This window comes from Corylus avellana, chromosome ca4, assembly GCF_901000735.1.
Source record: "Corylus avellana chromosome ca4, CavTom2PMs-1.0".
Classification (NCBI taxonomy): domain Eukaryota; kingdom Viridiplantae; phylum Streptophyta; class Magnoliopsida; order Fagales; family Betulaceae; genus Corylus; species Corylus avellana.
The window spans coordinates 25,120,158-25,140,651 of NC_081544.1; the positions used below are offsets into that span (position 1 = coordinate 25,120,158).

Consider the following 20,494-nt stretch of genomic DNA (forward strand, 5'->3'; position numbering starts at 1 on the left):
TCCAATCTTGTTTGTGATTTTGGTTGATGCTCTCCAATCCCTTTAAATTTGCTGTCATTTAGTTTTATCATTTATGTGAGTTGTGATATTCACGTGCTGGTGCATCAGATTCTTGATGAAGTGTGAAGCATTTTGCTCTGCACCCATAGTTTCTGATCTAAAATAAAACATAAAAAAATATATATATATTAAAAGAAAAGTAATAGAAAGACAAGTCAGCCACGAGGCAACCTTAATTGAATAACGGGGGTGCAGTTGGAACGTGCTGTAAATGCCTGACTTGTTCATTGCTTTTGTCTCAAGTTGACTTTGATTTCAAATCTTGCAAATTGCTTTGCTTTGCAAGTGCCCTTTGAATTGGCAACCCTTTTATATCTGCTGGGATCTGGAGAAGCTGGTTTTCTATACTTTCTATAATCAGTGGCGGATCTAAGAATTGGTGTGGAACTAAAATAATAATATTTTAAAATTTTTTGAAGGGGCAGAAGAAGAAGGAATATAAGTTAAGGTCACGAAAACTAAAAAAATTACCCTTTAAAAAAAAAAATTCAAAAATTTTTGGAAGGACGGACGCCCTACCCGCCCCCTTTATATCCGCCTCTGCCTTCCAAGTTCCATTTGCTCATGCTTTGCCACTTATTTTCTTTGTAAATAAAAGTTTATTCAACCCCATGTGACGGGGCACCTGATTGTGTTCATGCTTCCACTACTGCAAATTTTCCATGAATTATAGACTTCCTTCAATTAAAAACTGATATGAAGGACCAAAAAAGAAAATAAAAGCAAGAAAAGAAAAGGAAACAAAAATACTGGTGCCAGTGCAAAACACTGAAACTACAACCATACAGAGAGAAGGCCGACATGAGACTGTTTACTTAAGTCATAAATTCCTACAACCGCTTTCTGCGATGCAAATATTTCAAACCATTTTTAAGAGATGCCCTCAGTTACTGGATAGAGTAATTAATACTTATCTTATGGCTCAAAAAAGGTGGCATGTGAATACTTTATTGATAGCACTCATTCAAGATTATTCGATTTATTTGTTAACATTTCTAGATGAATTTACCAGAGATACATATACTTAGGTCCGTTTGAGAGTGCGTTTTTAAACAAAATCTCAATTTTAGAGTATTTGAGATTGCGATTTTAGAAACGTAAATTTTAAAATCATGAAAAAATTTGCGATTTCTATAAGCTGATTAAGAGGTGCTTATTTGAAAAAGTATGAATTTAAACCAAAATCACGATTTCGCTTAAAAGAATATTTGGAGCAATATTTACCTATTTGGCCATAAAACCGTAATTATATGTTAATGTTATCCAAATATTCAATTGATAAAAAAAATACTTCTTAACATTTTTATCAAACGCCTATACGATTTTAATAAGTAGTGATTTCAAAAACGTAATTTTTAAAATTGCACTTCCAAACGGGCCCTTACTTCTCAACGGAATCAATTACCATGAATCCTTTTATGCCACTCAACTGTTTTGTTTTTTACTTTTTGTCATCTCACTATATATTTAACAAGAATTTTTATTTTTACTAATGTTCTTTTCACACTAATTATAACCGTTTAAGAGTAATGTCGATTGGAGTCCCCTCGACTACAGAAAAAAAGTTTGAATACCGTCTAATCACTTGTTGACACGTGTCATCGACGAATTGCAAACTTAAATTTAACATTTTTCTATGTTTAAACCATCTAAAGTAACTCTCTTTATTTGATCTTTAATTAGTAAAACACCCATAATTCCCATTATTTTAATCTATCAATTTGTAGTGTTTGTCAACTGTAAAGATGTAAAATTGATGATATTAACAAGGAAAACTTATGTTTAGTTGCATCTATTGCATTCGATTAACCTTTTAGAGTCGCTTGCCCCTTGATTAGTGGGGAGCTCGTGACAAGAACCATGAGGGCGCACCCATCATATCACATACCGCAACACTTTCAAACGCACAAAAATATCTGTACTCGCTTCCCCGTACTGCCATCTACTCATCTATTAATCTAATCCAACCAACCCGATTGGCTGCGCATATGTGTAGCCCTCCGAACACACCACCGCCACCGAGTCGCAGCGAGTCCGCCATATCTCCACACTCTCGCGAGTACACCTACTCCCGCGTGACTTTTTAGGCGCCGAAGTTGTATTTATAATTATACTTAAACATGGGGAGAGCGGTATTAGGCCAAAAATTTTCAGACCCAATTTGGCCGGCAAAAGGAAAAACACGCGTCCTCTCCGGTTTTTGCGCACCGAGTTTCGAATCTCCGTGTTTTCTTTCTTTTGTGTCCGCGTCCGTACAGCCATGGCCTTCGTTTCGTTCGTCGGGAGAGTCCTCTTTGCTTCCGTGTTCATTCTTTCTGCTTATCAAGAGTAAGCCCCTGGATCTGCTTTTTTTTTTTTTTTTTTCCTGATACTTTTTTTGTTTTAGTGTTTGTGATATATTGCTGTGTTTGGTTGCTGAAAAAAGTCTGGGAAATGGAAGAGGCGGAAGATTTTGAAAGTTTGGACTTTTGGGTTTTCCGGTAAGTCGGAATCGGGAAAGTGGAGGCTTTTTACTTCACCGACTCTGGTGCGGCTACTTGGAAACTAGAGACGCATTCTTTAGTTTTACTTTTTAGTCTTTTGTCGTCTGTCTAGTTTTCTCGGGAACCAAACAAAGTTGTCTCTGATTTGGGATACTGGATGTTGTCGAGGAGTCATTCTGGTCGAAAATCTAGGGCTTTTCTCACTGGTTTTACTGTCGGCCTGCTTGTGCTACTTTGAACTAAATAGGCCGTTGGATCCGTTATATTTTCAAATTTGATGTGGATTTTGATGCATTCACAACCATGTATCAGACTAGGATTTTTCTTTTTTCGATTGTAGAGACAAAGGTTTTAACTTTTTCTTCCTTGGTTTTTGTTGGCTATTTTAATCAGAAGTTGCAAACTGATTTTATTTATTGATGGTTCTGTTATTTATGCTTTATTATTTTGGTTTTCATTTATTGCAATAAGCTTGTTGGTATTACTGATCTGTGCGTTTGTGGGTTCTTTTGAAAATGGTAACTGTCCTATTATAAAGAACTTAAATAAGATCTTGTAAAGTTTTGCTTGATGGGATTTTAAATGTTTGCTTGAAAGGCCTAGACTAGGTGTTCTGTTCACCATGATGTAAGGGCTGTGTTTGATGAGGGCTTTTCTTTTTTTTTTTTTTTTTTTTTTTTTTTAAAAAAAACAATAACGTTTCTTGTGTTGTGTTTGAATTGTTCTTTTCCCTGGAGAACATTTCTTAGATGTTGCGGGGAGAGTACTGGATGCTTCACTATGATTGTTCATGAAATTGTTCTCTTTTTCTCCATTTTGAAATTGCAAAAAGCCACTTGAGGTTACTAGTCAATTTAGAAGAGGTTGACACTCTAACAAATGACTAACTGGTAGTTTGATCATTTAGTAGGTTTATCGGATTGCATTTTACAGTTTGATTACAATAAGATAGGTTTATCTATAGGATGGGCTTTGCCCCTTGTATCAGAATATCGGGTATCTTGAAATCTTTATTAGGTATTTTCCCTACTTTTAAAGCATTGACTTCTTTTTATTTTATTTTGTGTGTGTGTGTGTGTGTGTGTGTATTGGACTGAATGATAGGCTTTAGCTACTTTGGATTTATATGTTGATACTTTTCTCTTAGGCTGCAACTTAAGTGGGTAGAAAATGGTATTGATGATTGAGAGGTCAGGAAGTCTTCCTTGTTAATCTTCTGGAATAATAAGTTTCCATGAGAGGAAGCTATTTTCAAAAACATTTGACTTCTCTTGGTTCTGCTACCTTAAGTTTTGCCATTTTAGCGGTAGCATATTAACTTTTTTGAAGATAAAATTCGTACAGTTGTTGGATCTTAAAGATGGTAATTGGATTGTAAGCTCGGTTTGGAAAGCTTCTATTTAGAGGAAGAAGTATGTAGAAATGGAAAGTGGAACCATCAAATTTATGTTTTCGCTGAGCATCAGAGAATCTTAAGTTTTTATGTTTTTTCTTTAATTTCTACATTAGTAACGATTTTTTGTTACTTTACTCTCAAAATTTGGATGTAATTGTTGTATAATGTTTAACCATAACAAAGTTGGGACACAGCTAGATATTGTATAACAAAATGATGTTTGTTGGCGCACATTCTTCTCAATCTTGTATTCTGTACTTTTTGGTGGTACTTAATTAATACTATGAAAATAAAGTACAAAGGATGGAGGATTGCAGTGTAAAAGTTCATCGAGAACTTTTGTTTGACATAATTTAGATAGATAGAAGTATGCCTGTGAAATTCTCTTTTATACTTTCTGTATGCTAGGGTTTGATCCTTTTTCCAAGAAAGCTAAACTCCCAATTTTTGAAGGAAAAAAAGAAAAAGAAAGAATACAGGAGTTTTCTTGCGAAATAAGTTGTAAATGCACGTCTGTTACTGGCCATGGTGGGAAAGAGGAATTTTTTGAAAATATGTTCCTACAAAACAAGTGGTGGTTGAACCAATTATTTTCCATAGTTCAGTGTAACCTGATCTTCACTTGTTTATTAAGTATGTCCATTATTTGTATTGTACAACTTTGACACGTGAAGTTAACTCTTTTATGTGAAAGAGTTATATCGAATAATACCGTGAGCTCAATATGAAATTGTAGAGAGCAATTCAACTAGGTTGTGGTTGACCTTATGTGAGGATGATCAATTATCTTTCCAGTACAAATGGTGGGTTTTTGCATTGGCCCAATGGAAGATTTATGTTAATAATTTTAATTGTACAATTTAAGCTGTCTCCGCAAATTGTCCTAGTTATAAACCTCAGGAACTGGCATATTCAATTTTATCGCTATAATTAGCATTCTATCAGTGCTTGGTACAAGATGTCTGAGCTTTAATTTGTTGTTTCAACCTACAGGTTCAATGATTTTGGCGTTGATGGTGGGCCAGCAGCGAAGTATCTGAGACCAAAATTTAGTGCTTTCTCAAATCATGTGAAGACTCAGACTGGGTTGCAAGTGCCGGAAGTTCAAGTGAGTAATGCATTCATTTCTTATCAACTTACCATTGAGGTGTTACATGTGGATAATTGTAGTTTGCTTTGTAAGTTTTTTTGTACACACTGTGTGACTGTTGGTGTTGTTATTGGCAGATTAAGCAGTTAGTGGCTGCTGCGATAGCATTGAAGGGCATTGGAGGTCTTCTTTTCATCTTTGGCAGCTCTCTTGGAGCATATCTTCTGGTTTGTTGTCTTTGAATACCCTCTCCATGTTTTGTACCTTCAGATCAACCAAAATTGAAAAAAATTAAGTGTTTATTGCTGTCTGGCACAGCTTCTGCAACAGGCAATTGCTACTCCTATATTGTATGACTTCTATAACTACGATGTTGAGAAGAAAGAATATACTCAACTTTTCCTCAAGTTTACACAGGTTAGAATCTTTGTGGCATTTGATCTGTCTTGTCCCTTTTTTTGGGGTTGGTGGGGGGCGTTTTCCCAGTATGAATTGTTAATTAATTTTTCCTTTGTGTTTTGTTTTGCAGAGTTTGGCATTGTTTGGGGCATTGCTGTTCTTTATAGGCATGAAGAACTCAATGCCGAGGAGACAATTGAGGAAAAAGGCTCCCAAAACCAAGACAGTGTGAATGGAACATTCTGTAATATGAGCGCTCAGTTACTTGATCTGCCCAACTCTGCCTGAATTTTGGTCAGGAACTAGTTTTGTATGCTTATAATATCATTGCTTCTCTTTCAAAAGTTTAGGGTAATTAATTTTGGGCTAAAGAAGGAATTTCAGCTTGTTTTGAGGGTGTGATGTTTTGTACTGAGTCGATTTATGGACACATTCAATTGAGGTTAAGAAAAATTTGAAATCTATGGATATCAGATCGACTCATTCTATGGTGGTTTAAATATTTAATCTTACCTTAAGTAGTTTTGAGATGGGCATGGGATTGATTATATTAGAAGGTCTTAGCTGCTTCAGTTTTCGGTATTATGTCTCGGAGTAGTCCGGGTTGAGAAGTGTTTAACTTTTCATTTTTTTTTTTTTTTTCAAAAGTTAGTTTTTAAATGATGTGTCATTGACTCATGGAGTGGTGACATGTCAATTTTTGAAAAAAAATTTAGAATGAGAAAAATACTAGGAAAATAGGAAAACACTAAGAGAGTATTTAGCATTTCCCTTTTTGGCACCACAGTAATAATACTCCCAAAACAGATTTGATATTTGTTTAATTGAGATGAGAGAGAAATACTTCCCAAATTCACAATGGTTCTGGGCTATTACCAACCTGGGTGAAGAGGCAAAGTTGAGACTGAAGAAACAGTGGGAGCAGCGGTGTTTTGGTGCATAAAGTCTCAAGTAAAGTGAAAGTGAAAGTGTCTTGTGAAAGTGAAACCTCAAGTAAAGTGTCTCAAAAGTCGAATGTTCGAATCCAAGTAGAGAGAGCTAAATTTATTTAACTTATTATATAATATTAAATGGGTGGGTGGGCACGCATCATCTACAACTGCTTATTCTAAAATTGCTAAAAATAGAAAAAAAAAAAATGCGAGCACCGACAGGACAGGAGGCATACTGAATAAAAACTATGAAACAGTAAATTCAAATATATATAATTATGATAATGATAGTTTATCCGTTTCTAATACGAGCACTTTTGGGCTAATTGCTACTTCCATACGTCATCTAGGATGGATAATCTCCTCTATGGGGGGTTACTTTTTACAAAGAAGAACTTCTAAGGAAGCACATACGCTAATGATATTTGACTATTTGTTGGAGATATTATTTGTCCACATTCTTTCTTCTATACGGACCTATCAACAAATCTTATTTTATATTATCATTATTCGGTTAGGGAGATAAATGATAGCTCACCGCGTTGCTCTCTCACTCTTTTCTCTGCTTCACGACGCAAGAATTTTGTCCAGATTTAGCAATAATGAACTACTAAAAGACAACAGAGGTTGGTCCATACATACAAGTAGAGGACATCTTTGATTTCTCTTCTTTTATCTTTTTCTGTCTCTTTGTTACAAATCCGTTTGAGCAGAACTTCCACGGTTACCTCACAAAAGAAGCAAAATGGTTGTCACCAGCAGAGATGAAGCTCCAGCAACGCTCAAGCCGGAGTATGACAGAACAAGTGAGCTGAAGGCTTTTGATGACACAAAGCTCGGTGTTAAAGGACTTGTAGATGCTGGGGTTACTGAGATTCCTCGTATATTCTATAGTCCACCGGACGACATGGACAACTCAGCTTCTGTTGACACCCAGTTTAGTATTCCCGTCATAGATGTCCAAGGCATCGACAAAGATGCAATAAAACGCAAGAAGATTGTTGAAAGCATTCGCGATGCATCTGAGACGTGGGGTTTCTTTCAGCTGGTCAATCACGGGATCCCTGTGAGTGTTTTGGAGGAGATGAAGGAAGGGGTGCGTAGGTTTTATGAGCAGGACGCTCAAGTGAAGAAAGAGTTGTATACCCGCGATCCCCTGAAACCGGTGGTGTATAACAGCAACTTTGATCTGTATAGCGCTCCGGCGACTAATTGGAGGGATACCTTTTATTGTCTGATGGCACCTAATCCCCCAAAGGCAGAAGACTTGCCAGCTGCATGCGGGTATGTGATTAATTTGCAATATATAATCCACTGGATTATTGTTAAGATTAATTAGTCATTTAAGTTCAAAAAAGATTGTATGAATTTCTGATAAACTCATTTGCTGGTCAACTGAATTATGATCTGAATTTATGACCACCTAATTAATGTGCGTTTGCCTGTAGAGATGTACTGGAGCAGTACTCGGAGCTGGTGATGAAGTTGGGGATTTTATTGTTGGAGTTATTATCAGAGGCTTTGGGGCTGAACCCAAACCACCTAAATGAGATTGACTGCAGTGAGGGGCTTGCGGTTCTGTGCCATTACTATCCCGCTTGCCCACAGCCAGAGTTAACAATTGGCGCAAGCAAGCATTCGGACGATGCTTTCCTCATTGTTCTTCTACAAGACCACATTGGTGGCCTCCAAGTCCTTCATCAGGACAAGTGGGTCGACGTCCCTCCGGTGCCAGGGGCTCTTGTAGCTAACATTGGAGATCTTATGCAGGCAAGTCTTCTCATTAACACCTTTTTTCATTCAATTATAGTAATTACACTTGATATTTTGGCTGCAGCTAATTTACAAGGTTTTTTTTTTTTTTTTTATCAGCTTATAACAAACGATAGGTTTAAAAGTGTAGAACACAGAGTATTGGCAAACATGGTAGGGCCTAGAGTATCTGTGGCGAGCTTCTTCTACACGGGCCCTCGGCCAACCTCAAAACTTTATGGACCCATAAAAGAGTTATTATCAGCAAACAATCCTCCAAAGTATAGAGAAACCACAGTGAGCAACTATGCTAAGTACTTCAGGGAAAAAGGCCTTGATGGGACTTCTGCGCTACCGTATTTCAGGCTCTAAACTCTAATATAACAGATATGAATAAATAGTTTGTGAGTTGGATTTCTCATTTATATTTTCCATCTACTTTGTGAGCTAAAAGATAATGTGGCACTTTTCTAGTTTTCTGTAATGTATTTACTATAAACAAGTAGACAGTTTCAATTATTCTGGCTTTATACTTTGGTGAGCAGCCGTGTGTTGTTATTAATAGAATAATAAGGAGTAATGTTACAAGTCTATTTTATTTCACTCTAAGAATGATGTGGCTAGCTCTTAAAATTACTATTGAACTTGTAATTGATCATTATTAAATTTTGCTCAAATTGTGATTGTAAAAGTCACATCATTCTTGGAGTAACACGAGATAGACTTCTAAAATTACTCGAGTAATAAGTATAAGAGTCATTATATAATTGTATCCCTATGAGAGGAACCTACTGTACAACAATTGTAATTGAACTACATCTCTATCTATTTCTTGATTATCTTGATCATATTTATCTCTTTCATTCTTCCCTTGGTGCATAGTACGGTTGTGTTGTTGATTGCTATCCAATGACTTGTGATCATCATGCGTCACAATGGTAGAGAAGTGATGTTGAGACTTGAGATTGTCCCCAAGTATGACGAATTTCGGAGCCGGAAAGTGCTTTGTGAAAGTATCTGCAAGTTGATCGATCTTTAGATGAAATAAATATACTGAATAAAACCTATCAAACAGTAAATTCAAACACATAATACGAGAACTTTTGGGCTAATTGTTACTTAATTCCAAATGTCATTGGCTGAAAGATCTCCATTGCATTGCTCGATCTTTCCCTCTTTTCTCTGCTTCACGACGCAAGAATTTTGTCCACATTTTACTCCGCAATAATGAACGATATCAAGACTCAACCATATTCTTGATTATAGTCGTCATTCTCACACTTTTCAGTGAGGATTTCCCTTCACATGTAAAGGCATGCATACACCCAGATGACAATTGACACACATAAATTAAGGCAGCCGCACTGGCTACTTCACAAATGCTATAGAAAGAGAAATGTTACTCTCATCCTCATGCGCTTAAACGCACATTTTTTATGTAACATTAAAAATTACTATTGAATATAATATTTAATAGTAATTCTCCATTATCTCCAGTTGACTGGCAGACCCTTTGGGGCATCAAGATTCAAGCCAGATTAAAACATTTGCTATGAAAAATTGGGTGGAATATTTTACCTTCTAGAGCTAATATTGGTAGATTTGTGACCTCTGTGGATGACAATGCTTGGGTGTGTCCATTCTGTAAAGGCTCTTTAGAGACCTTGAATCACATTTTCTTGAATTGTGATTTAGCAAGGATTCTTTGGAGGACTTCTCCTTGGCCTATTTTGATCTCTTCTTTTGTTGCCAGACCCATTTCTGATTGGATCATTGCTATTATTTATCCCTCTGACAGGTTGGCTATTCCTCTAGTTGATTCCTGGAAATTTCAACTTTTTGCAGCTCTTGTTATGGATACCATTTGGTTCTCAAGAAACAAACTGATCCTCGATGCTATTCAACCTGATCCGCCCAAGATTATCTAGCAGCTCAAGATTACTCATGAGTACCATGTTTCAGCTTGGCAGATTTCAGCTCTCCCCTCTCTTTGGTCTCCTCCTCAGCTAGGAAGTGTTAAAGGGAATTTTGATGTAGCTGTTTGTGGAAATTTTGCTGTGGCAGCTGCTATAATCAGTAATCATGATGGTGAAATTATTCATGCTGCTACCCAAAAGCTTTTCTCCTCTGATGCTCTTTTAGGCGAGGCTTCTGCTGCTCTTCTTGCCTCCCGACTTGCAGTGTCTTCAGGCTTTACTAATTTCATGCTTGAAGGGGACGCTCTTTTGGTTATTTTAGCTGTTAATCAGCCTCATCTTTTTGCTACTTGGCATTTTGCTCCTATTGTCTCTGATTTGAGACTTGAGCTCTCTTCCTTTTAATGCTGGAATGCGTTGAAAGTTTCTAGATGTGCAAATTATCGTGCACATGTTTTAGCAAAATGGGCCGCTACCCATCTAGTGTTTGGTAGCATTCCCATAGGATCCCCCATTCTTTCTTCCATTAGGATCAAGAATGGGAAAGATCCTCCCTTGTAGCCCCCTTTTTCCTCTTCAATTAGAAAAAAAAAAAAAAAAGAATATAAAATTTAATGACAATTTTTAGTACCACGTCAAAGAGCGTAAAAGTAAAAGTTACATAGTATTTTTTCTATAGAAATAAACAGCCTCACTTCATGACTTTCATATTTCTTTATAAGTTTTGGAATAGAAATGGATTTTGTAACCACCGAATTTATTGTTGGAGAAGATATTTGTGAAGCTGGCGTGTTTGAGAATGCTTTTATTTATTTATTTATTTAGAATAGTAATAAGAATTGATTGATGTAAAATAAATGAGAATGCAGTTTTAAATTGTTTGTGAGAAAAAGTAAAAAAAAAAAAAAAAAAAATTATTTGGTAATCTAATGAAAAGAATTTGACAATTTTTTTAAGAAAAATGAAAAGGAAAAAGAATAGGTTTTGCCACTAAAAGTCACTAGGAAACCGACAATCTTTCCTCGTGCATATCCTTGTCAAATTGCTTTCTTCACATTAAAAAAATATCATATCCTTGTCAAATTGCTCATCACAATTAAAAAAAAAAAAAAAAAAAAAATTCTTCTTCTGTCTCTTTTTACAAACTGATGGGCTAAATTTGCATACCATAATAATGAGGCCCATTTGGTGGCCTCCAAGTCCTCATCAGGACAGGTGGGTCGACGTCCCTCCGGTGCCAGGGGTTCTAGTGGTTAACATGGGAGATCTTCTGCAGGCAACTCTTCTCATTAACACCTTATTTCATTCAATTATAGTAGGGCACTTGATATTCAAATCAAGAATGATCCTTTTTTGCTGCAGCTAATTTTACAAGTTTTTTCCCTTTTGGGTTTTCCAGCTTATAACAAACGATAGGTTTAAAAGTGTTGAACACAGAGTATTGGCAAACAGGGTAGGGCCTAGAGTATCTGTGGCGAGCTTCTTCTCTACGGGTCCTCGGTCAACCTCAAAACTCTATGGACCCATAAAAGAGTTATTATCAGCAAACAATCCTCCAAAGTATAGGAAAACCACAGTGAGCAATTATGTTAAGTACTTCAGTGAAAAAGGCCTTGATGGGACTTTTGCACTGCCGCATTTTAGGCTCTAAACTCCAATAACAGATATGATCGAATAAATGGTTTGTGAGTTGGATTCCCCATTTATATTTTCCATCAAGTTTGTGAGCTAAGATAATGTGGCCCTTATCTGTAATGTATTTTTTTATTTTATTCCAAAAAAAAAAAAAAAAAAACATTACAGAAAAGTGCCACATTATCTTAGTAATGTATTTACTAAACAAGTAAACAATTGTAAGTATTCTGGCTTCCTACTTTGGTGAGCACCCGTGTGATGTTATTAATAGAGCAAGTATATACAAGAGAAACCTACTATACAATAATTGTAATTGAGTTACATCTCTATCTTATATCTATTTCTTGATTATCTTGATGATATATATCTCTTTTGAAAAACGTATAACGACTCCAAAAACGTGTTTGTCACATAATATGCAGAATAAATAATATGAAGCTGTTGGGTCATGGATTGGCCACGTAAAGCCCAACATACCTCAAGGCCCAAATCTGACTAATAAACCCGCTAAGACATCCCACGTGAAGGCTCGGTCAGCCCAGCCTGACAGCTAGTTGGTTCACGGGGCATAATAGTCTTATGTTAGGGATAGATTGGTCATCTTACATGATAGATATATATTATCCCCACATAAACGGGATAGTCTATCATTAAGCAGTTATCTTCACTCACCAGGATGTAGACCAGTTGTCAACGCCTAAGCTATACACGTATGACTGAGAACTACTTGGGCATTCTTATCTAGCGCCAAGAAGGCAAAATCGCTTATCTGACAATTTCAGGCTACTAAGATCACGGAGCGGCTAACAACCCATATCTTTTGCCAATAACTGCATAGCAAATATTCAGGGATATGGGAGCCGAAATGTACGGGGAACAACAACTCCACTCAATGCCTATAAAATGCAAGTCATAGCTCAACGTCTGGGTAAGTGGAACTCTTGCTCTCTAACTTTTTGTTGCTTATACACTTTTTCCTCAAAATACTGACTTAGGCATCGGAGCTTCCCCTGTCGGAACACCACCAGTTGCTCTGATCCTTTTGTTTGCTCTTTTGTAGCTCGACGCCTCCTCGGACACAGTAGCAGATCCTTGGTGGGTGTGCCATGTCACTCCTTGGAAAACTATGCATCAACAAAAACAATAAACAATTATACACCAAAATATGTAAAGCAATAATGCAAGTAGACATATATTTTGGTGACGAAGAGAAAACTTTTTAAAAATCGTTCTAAAAGTAAAATCTCTCCGAAACAGTCAAACCCAGGAAATCACTATAATAAAATATTCTGAGATTACAGACACGGGAAACACTTACAACCCTTTGCAAGTCCTTGACTCTGTAAGATTGACAAACCTCCAACTTGTTTCCTTGCTCACAATCTTCTTCACATGATTCTCCTTTATCGAACCCTGTCGATAGACTTCTCAACCGTAGTTTATCAACGAACTACTTCAAACCACAAATCACTCTAAGAGAGATGCGTTCTAGCTTACATATAATAGAACTCTCTTAGCTTAGCCTATCACGAATCCTTTGGTGGAAATTCGTACCTATACAAATCTGTAGAGATCTATATATATAAGCCTAAAGACCCCTAATCTAATTGAAACTCAATTACATGGAAAATAGACTTAGAAGCTACGAGCCATCCGGACGGAGCTAGTTTATCAGGGAAAACTAGACTTGATCACGGTCTGTCCGGACGGGGAGTATGCTCGTCCGGATGAGGCTAGGGCTACATCGCAAACTTGGTTCTCTAGGCGCGGCGTGTCCGGATGGCTTGCAGATGAGACTTCAGACGAGGCTCTCGGGAAAACTTACATTCGGATGCCATGCAGATGAGACTTCAAACGAGGCTCTCGGGAAAACTTCCGTTCGGACGCCATGCAGACGAGCTTGCAGACGAAGCTCTCGGGTTGAAGAATTACTTTGCGGCACTGCTGTCCATTCGGATATCCATGAGTCCCGTCTGGACGCCCATGAACTTTTGGCATTTTGATCACCGAATTTAGCCAACAAATAAACTAACATCTTTCATTCTTCCCTTGGTGCATACAGCTGTATTTAGGAGTGAAAAAAGCGTTTATGTTTATTGGTTATTGACTAAAATTGTTAACCATCGCCTAGGCGATTAGAAAAATTCACTGATTGCCTCCACTAACCGTCAAAAGAAAAAAAAAAAAAAAATTCAAAACAATGTTGTTTCTATGATAATATAATAATATCAAAATTTAATAGTAATTTTTAGTACTGCGTCAAAGAAGGTACATAGTATTCCCTTTACAGAAATAAAGACAGCCGCACTTCATGACTTTCATATTTCTTTGTAACTTTTGGAATGAGAATTGATTTTGTAACGATTGGATTTATTGTTGCAGATGATATTTGTGAAGCTCGTGTGGTTGAAAAAGTTTTATTTATTTATTTAGAATAGTAATAAGATTGATTGATGTAAAATAAATGAGAATGGAGTTTTAAATTATTTGATAATCTAATGAAAAGAATTTGATAATTTTTTTAAGAAAAATGAAAAGAAAAAAAGAAAAAGCTTTGCCAAATAAGGCACCGGCTAAAAGACATTAGGAAACCGACAATCTTTCCTCGTGTATAATTAAATAAATCAAGTGGCAGCTCAACATCTTACAATTTTTCTCCCAGATGGTGCATTTGCTTTTGTCCAGACTATAATTGGCGTCAGAATTAAGGGCTTCAAGTTGTCGTGGGTGCGCGTGCGTATCCTTGTCAAATTGCTTTCTTCACATTTATGGTCATCTCATCACAATTAAAAAAAATATCTTCTTCTGTCACTTTTTACAAACTGATCGGCTAAATTTGTATACCATAATAAGGCCCATTTGAGTAGAGCCTCACAGAAGAACCAAAATGGTCGTCACCAGCAGAGATGAAGTTCCTGCAACGCTGAAGCCAGAGTATAACAGAGCAAGTGAGTTGAAGGCTTTTGATGACACAAAGCTCGGCGTTAAAGGACTTGTGGATGCTGGGATTACTGAGATCCCTCGCATATTCCATCACCCACCGGACACCTTGGACAATTCATCTTCCGGTGACACCCAGATTAGTAATATTCCTGTCATAGATCTCCAAGGCATCGACAAAGATGCAATAAAACGCAAGAAGATTGTTGAAAGCATTCGCGATGCATCGGAGACGTGGGGTTTCTTTCAGCTGGTCAATCACGGGATCCCTGTGAGCGTTCTGGAGGAGATGAAGGAAGGGGTGCGTAGGTTTAATGAGCAAGATAATCAGGTGAAGAAAGGGTTCTATACGCGCGACCCCATGAAACCGGTGGTGTATAACAGCAACTTTGATCTGTATAGCGCTCCGGCGACTAATTGGAGGGATACATTTTTTTGTCAAACGGCACCTAATCCCCCAAAGCCAGAAGACTTGCCAGTTGCATGCAGGTATATATGTGATTTGCAATATATAATCCATCCACTGGAATATTATTGTTGAGATCTGGGCATATAAATTCAATGGAAAAATCAAATTTAGTCTTTTAAGTTTTTATGCGATTTTAATTTATTCTTAATTCTCTCATGAAGGGAGCCTGCCCGTCTATAATCAAATTTAGTTCTAAGAATATTTTATAATCTCAATTGCTCAACTAAATTATATCACATAATTTTTGAATTAGATGATGTGATATTGATTTGAATTGTGATTAATTAGGGACTTTTGGTCAATGGTAGCCAGACCATGGCGTACGTCGTACGAGTATCACCTTCTCTAATTACTTTTTAATCAATTTTCTTACTTGTCACTAACAATAATGGACTTGTTTGCCCTTTTTTTAAAATTTTTAATAAAGAAGTACAAGTATTAATAAATAATATATATATATATATATATACACATATGGGTGTAGAGATATACTAGAGCAGTACTCGAAGCTGATGATGAAGGTGGGGATTTTATTGTTCGAGTTATTATCAGAGGCACTTGGGCTGAACCCAAAGCACCTAAATGAGATTGATTGCAGTGAGGGGCTTGCGATTCTGTGCCATTACTATCCGGCTTGCCCACAACCAGAGTTAACATTGGGCACAACCAAGCATGCAGACAATGACTTCGTCAATGTTCTTCTACAAGACCACATTGGTGGCCTCCAAGTTTTTTACCAGGACAAGTGGGTCGACATCCCTCCGGTGCCAGGGGCTCTAGTGGTTAACATTGGAGATCTTCTACAGGCAAGTCTTCTCTTATTCTTGTGTTTCTTCAGGTGTATTGTTGTTGGATCATACTTGTGACACTTTATTTCATTTAATAATGATACTTCATATTCATAAAAAAATGACTCCAATTTTAATTTCATACATATATATCATATGGTCCTGTAATAGGCGCTTCCAAATGAGCTTAACGTGTGATATTAGGACTTGAGATTTGAATCAAGAGTAATTTTAGAAGTTCTTCTTGTTTCATTTTAAAATGAGATGGCTTTTAAAATCATTATTTGATCAAAATTCTATCGTGATTAATTATAAACTCAATAGTAATTTTAAAAATCACACAATTTTTAGAGTGACTTCTAGCATGCACTATTCATGGACTGTCAATTTTAATTCCACACATATATACCATGTGGTGGCCTGTACCTCTTTCTTCTTCAAAAACTTTAGTTTTAATTTAATACATACTTATGCAAGGTGTGAGCATGGATGAAAGTCCTTAGAGTGATGGGCAAAAATTCCATGACATGGGCTTGGACAAAAATTGTGGAATAGGGACAAAATTGCAGAAGCGTGAGCCTTGTTGGGGAGATTGATATAGAGGAATCTTTTAATGAGCCCATAATATACCATGTTAAGGCATCAAGTAACTTAAAAGTTTAAGCCTATAAGTTTGGGTACAACTATGTTATATTAACCATTCAAACTTGTGAGTCGTGACACCTTTCTAATGTGGGACTCATTCTTTTTACGTACACTCACACGTGTGAACATAGCAATTTTTCCCACATGTATGAGTCCGTCACCACATTGTTACACTCCCCCTCAAACGAAAGCTATTTTTTTTTTTTTTTTTCTAGGCTATATGGGTTTGTTCGCACCATGCACCTTTGTCACTACTATGGAGACTTTTATTTAATTTACGTCCATGCCATGAATCTTTGCCCCTTATTCCAAGGACCTTCATCCATGTACTTTCATAAATTGTTATGAATCTTTGTCCATGCCATAAATTGTTAGTTTTTTGTAGTGTTTGCACCCTTGTCTACTGTGCCACTCCACTTATACTTGTACTTTCATACATGGATTAAGGTAAAATAGTTATAATTGGTCTTCCCCTCTAACTTTTTTTTATATTAGTAAAAAAAAAAAAAAAGGTCAAAAGTCGATTCACTTGCATTTTTGAAGGATCATAAATGAAATACATGATTCTAACTAACTCGGTTGCGGTGCAGCTAAATTTCTTTTGTATTTGTCAATTTTGATGCTCCAAAATTAAGAATGATCATTTATGGCTGCAGCTAATTTACAAGTTTTTTCCCTTTGGTTTTTCCAGCTTATAACAAATGACAGGTTTAAAAGTGTTGAACACAGAGTATTGGCAAACCGGGTAGGGCCCCGAGTATCTGTGGCGAGCTTCTTTTCCACAGCTGCTTTGCCAACCTCAAAACTTTACGGACCCATCAAGGAATTATTATCAAAAGACAATCCTCCAAAGTACAGAGAAACCACAGTGAGTGACTATGTTGCCTATTACAGAAAGAAAGGCCTTGATGGGACTTCTGCGCTACTGCATTTTAAGCTCTAAACTCCGGTAATAGAGTATCGGAGATGAATAAATGGCTTGTGAGTTGGATTTACCATATGCTAATGAAGCTTGTACTTGTAGTGATGTTTATGTGAAAAATCAAAATCTTTGCCATTATGTGTCCTTAAATAAATGGGTCTTAAAGTGATGACTTCTCAGTCTTTTTATGGCTAATTGGTATATATATTGTCAAAAGAATTTACTTTCAATGAAGTTTATCTACTATACAATTGTAATTTCTGGAAATGACAAAAAAAAAAAAAAAAAAAACATTTTGCTCAACCAAGCAGGTAAACACCATGCACTAATAAGCGTTTTAGATAAATTTATTGAGGTTGAATAAATTAGATATTAGAGTTCTAATTGAGGTTTAATTTACGAATTTGATATACTGAATAACCCCTAACAAACAGTGAATTCAAATATATAATTTTGTTTTTCTAATGGCAATAACTTTATGAAAGTTTAATCCGTTTTTAATACGAGAATTACGGTCCACTTCCTTGCCTAGTGAAGAATAACCCTCATTTAAAAAAGAAAAAAGAAAAAATCAACAGATGTTGGTCGTAGAGGGAGCTGACAAAATTCATTAGGCCTTATTTGGTAAAGGGGTTGGAGTTGGCTTAAACACTGTTCATCACAATTTCTCAAAAAAATCAATATCAAAACATTTTAATTTTTTCATTTTTTATATCACATCATTCACTTTTTATTATTATTCAAATAAAAAAATCACTACAAAACAAAACTTTTTCGCTTTTCCATACCACTTTTTCACTTTTTTATACAAAATATTCTTAGTTTCTTTTCACATAAATCTATATCAACTAAGGTGTCTAGGCCAACCCATTTACCAAACACCACCTAAATTGCTTTCTTTACATTTCTGGTCAAAAACAGCTCGAAAATATTTGTATATGATAACGTCCGTTAATTGAGCAGAACTTCCAGGGCTAGAGATGAAATGGTTGTTACCAGCACAGATGAAGTGCCAGCAACGCTGAAGCCAGACTGTAATAGAGCAAGTGAGTTGAAGGCTTTTGATGACACAAAACTCGGCGTTAAAGGACTTGTGGATGCTGGGGTTACTGAGATCCCTCGTATCTTCCATCACCCGCATGACGACTCGGACAACTCAGCTTCCGGTGACACCCAGATTAGTATTCCTGTAATAGATCTCCAAGGCATATATCGACAGAGATGTAATAAAGCGCAAGGAGATTGTTGAAAGCATTCGCGATGCATCGGAGACGTGGGGTTTCTTTCAGCTGGTCAATCGTGGGATCCCTGTGAGTATTTTGGAGGAGGTGAAGGAAGGGGTGCGTAGGTTTCATGAGTAGGATACTCAAGTGAAGAAAGAGTTGTATACGCCCGACCCCATGAGACCGGTGCTGTACAACAGCAACTTTGATCTGTATAGCGCTCCGGCGACTAATTGGAGGGATACTTTTATTTGTCAAATGGCACCTGATTCCCCAAAGCCAGAAGACTTGCCACCTGCATGCGGGTATGTGATTAATTTGCAATATATACATTCACTGGATTATTTTCGTTCGATTTTAATTTTAGTCCATAATTTTTTATTTTTTATTTTATTTTTTTTACTTTCGAACATTAAGTTCTTAATTAGGTTTTCTTAATTAATAGTTTACCACGTTGGACTCATCGGTTAATGCCACGTGACTTTTGTTAGCTACGCCATATGCCAATTGTACATGCCATTTTAATTTTTACATATATAGCTAGTTTAAATTATAAATATGGAAAATGCTAGGCTTGCAAACACATTTTACAATTTTTTTTTTTTTTACAAACTGATGTGACACACTATGATTGGGTTTCTCAAAATTTGAATTTATCTCATATACAATCATGTTGTACCATATCAGTTTGTAATTTTTTTTTTTTGTAAAATGTGTTTGTAAGTCTAGCATTTCTCTATAAATATACACTAAATTGGTAAGCAATCACCTCTCACATAGGCCAAGGATTGTGAGGGGTACGGCCATTCTTTACTAAGAGGGGCGGTCACCCCTTTATGAGGGATTGCCTCTTATAGGAGAAGAGTTGCCCCTCATAGAGAGGATGACCATCGGTGGTCACCCTTTGCCCCTCACCAAAGGGCCCTTTGGTGAGGGGAGGCCTCTAGGCCGTGAGAAGACGTTACCATTGAGAATGCCTCTAGGCCCCCTCAGCAGTTAGTGGTGACTGGCTGCCCCTGGACCACTTTTTTTTGTTTTTGTTTTTGTAAATATTTTTTATTTAGGGTATATTTATAATTTAAAGTAATTGTAGTACCTTATATGTACAGTAATTTCAATTTTTTTCAACCAAAATTGAAAAAAATTAAGTGTTTATTGCTGTCTGGCACAGCTTCTGCAACAGGCAATGGCCACTCCTATATTGTATGACTTCTATAACTACGATGTTGAGAAGAAAGGATATACTCAACTTTTCCTCAAGTTTACACGGGTTAGAATCTTTGTGGCATTTGATCTGTTTTGTCCTTTTTTTGGGGTGGGTGGGGGGCGTTTTTAGCCTTTTCCCAGTATGAATAGTTAATTAATTTTTCCTTTGTGTTTTGTTTTGCAGAGTTTGGCATTGTTTGGGGCATTGCTGTTCTTTGTAGGCATGAAGAACTCAATGCCGAGGAGACAATCGAGGAAAAAGGCTCCCAAAACCAAGACAGTACGTGAATGGAACATTCTGTAATATGAGGGCTCAGTTACTTGATCTGCCCAACTCTGCCTGAATTTTGGTCAGGAACTAGTTTTGTATGCTTATAATATCATTGCTTTTCTTTCAAAAGTTTAGGGTAATTAATTTTGGGTTAAAGAACTAAAGAAGGAATTTCAGCTTGTTTTGAGGGTGTGATGTTTTGTACTGAGTCGATTTATGGACACATTCAATTGAGGTTAAGAAAGATTTGAAATCTATGGATATCAAATCGTCTCATTCTATGATGGTTTAAATATTTAAGCTTACTTCAAGTAGTTTTGAGATGGGCATGGAATTGATTATATCTAGACGGTCTTAGCTACTTCAC

General features: G+C 36.6%; 3 protein-coding genes and 1 pseudogene across 5 annotated transcripts; all 4 read left to right on the forward strand.

The window, feature by feature from the left end:
• Nucleotides 1–2,141: 2,141 nt before the first annotated feature.
• Nucleotides 2,142–5,930, forward strand: LOC132179739 (uncharacterized). Of its 2 annotated transcripts, none has more exons than XM_059592503.1 (5): nt 2,142–2,388; nt 4,933–5,047; nt 5,167–5,256; nt 5,348–5,446; nt 5,559–5,930. In XM_059592503.1, exons 1-5 carry the CDS (start codon nt 2,321–2,323, stop codon nt 5,658–5,660), a joined length of 474 nt encoding a protein of 157 aa, XP_059448486.1. In that variant the 5' UTR covers nt 2,142–2,320; the 3' UTR covers nt 5,661–5,930. The 2 variants fall into 2 exon arrangements, with proteins under 2 accessions (XP_059448486.1, XP_059448488.1); XM_059592505.1 differs by lacking the exon at nt 2,142–2,388 and adding an exon at nt 2,451–2,540.
• Nucleotides 5,931–6,914: 984 nt separating this feature from the next.
• Nucleotides 6,915–8,631, forward strand: LOC132179968 (1-aminocyclopropane-1-carboxylate oxidase homolog 1-like). Its single transcript, XM_059592794.1, has 3 exons — nt 6,915–7,644; nt 7,809–8,130; nt 8,233–8,631. The coding sequence occupies exons 1-3, from the start codon at nt 7,106–7,108 to the stop codon at nt 8,482–8,484; spliced, it is 1,113 nt and encodes a 370-aa protein (XP_059448777.1). The 5' UTR covers nt 6,915–7,105; the 3' UTR covers nt 8,485–8,631.
• Nucleotides 8,632–14,432: 5,801 nt separating this feature from the next.
• On the forward strand, nt 14,433–17,599 carry LOC132179965 (1-aminocyclopropane-1-carboxylate oxidase homolog 1-like). Of its 2 annotated transcripts, none has more exons than XM_059592792.1 (3): nt 14,433–15,092; nt 15,671–15,878; nt 17,197–17,599. In XM_059592792.1, the coding sequence occupies exons 1-3, from the start codon at nt 14,551–14,553 to the stop codon at nt 17,446–17,448; spliced, it is 1,002 nt and encodes a 333-aa protein (XP_059448775.1). In that variant the 5' UTR covers nt 14,433–14,550; the 3' UTR covers nt 17,449–17,599. The 2 variants fall into 2 exon arrangements, with proteins under 2 accessions (XP_059448775.1, XP_059448774.1); XM_059592791.1 differs by having other exon boundaries at nt 14,436–15,092; nt 15,557–15,878.
• An 813-nt stretch (nt 17,600–18,412) lies between these two features.
• Nucleotides 18,413–20,452, forward strand: LOC132178274 (1-aminocyclopropane-1-carboxylate oxidase homolog 3-like; annotated as a pseudogene).
• The last annotated feature ends 42 nt before the right edge of the window (nt 20,453–20,494 follow it).

Excerpts from the sequence above, each read along its gene's own strand:
- LOC132179739 (XM_059592503.1), top strand. The coding sequence starts at position 2,321 with ATGGCCTTCGTTTCGTTCGTCGGGAGAGTCCTCTTTGCTTCCGTGTTC. Across the intron at positions 2,389-4,932 it reads ATTCTTTCTGCTTATCAAGA|GTTCAATGATTTTGGCGTTG; the intron begins GTAAGCCCCTGG and ends TTCAACCTACAG. Across the intron at positions 5,257-5,347 it reads CTCTTGGAGCATATCTTCTG|CTTCTGCAACAGGCAATTGC; the intron begins GTTTGTTGTCTT and ends TGTCTGGCACAG.
- LOC132179968 (XM_059592794.1), top strand. The coding sequence starts at position 7,106 with ATGGTTGTCACCAGCAGAGATGAAGCTCCAGCAACGCTCAAGCCGGAG. Across the intron at positions 7,645-7,808 it reads GACTTGCCAGCTGCATGCGG|AGATGTACTGGAGCAGTACT; the intron begins GTATGTGATTAA and ends GTTTGCCTGTAG. Across the intron at positions 8,131-8,232 it reads ACATTGGAGATCTTATGCAG|CTTATAACAAACGATAGGTT; the intron begins GCAAGTCTTCTC and ends TTTTTTTATCAG.
- LOC132179965 (XM_059592791.1), top strand. The coding sequence starts at position 14,551 with ATGGTCGTCACCAGCAGAGATGAAGTTCCTGCAACGCTGAAGCCAGAG. Across the intron at positions 15,093-15,556 it reads GACTTGCCAGTTGCATGCAG|AGATATACTAGAGCAGTACT; the intron begins GTATATATGTGA and ends ATATGGGTGTAG. Across the intron at positions 15,879-17,196 it reads ACATTGGAGATCTTCTACAG|CTTATAACAAATGACAGGTT; the intron begins GCAAGTCTTCTC and ends TGGTTTTTCCAG.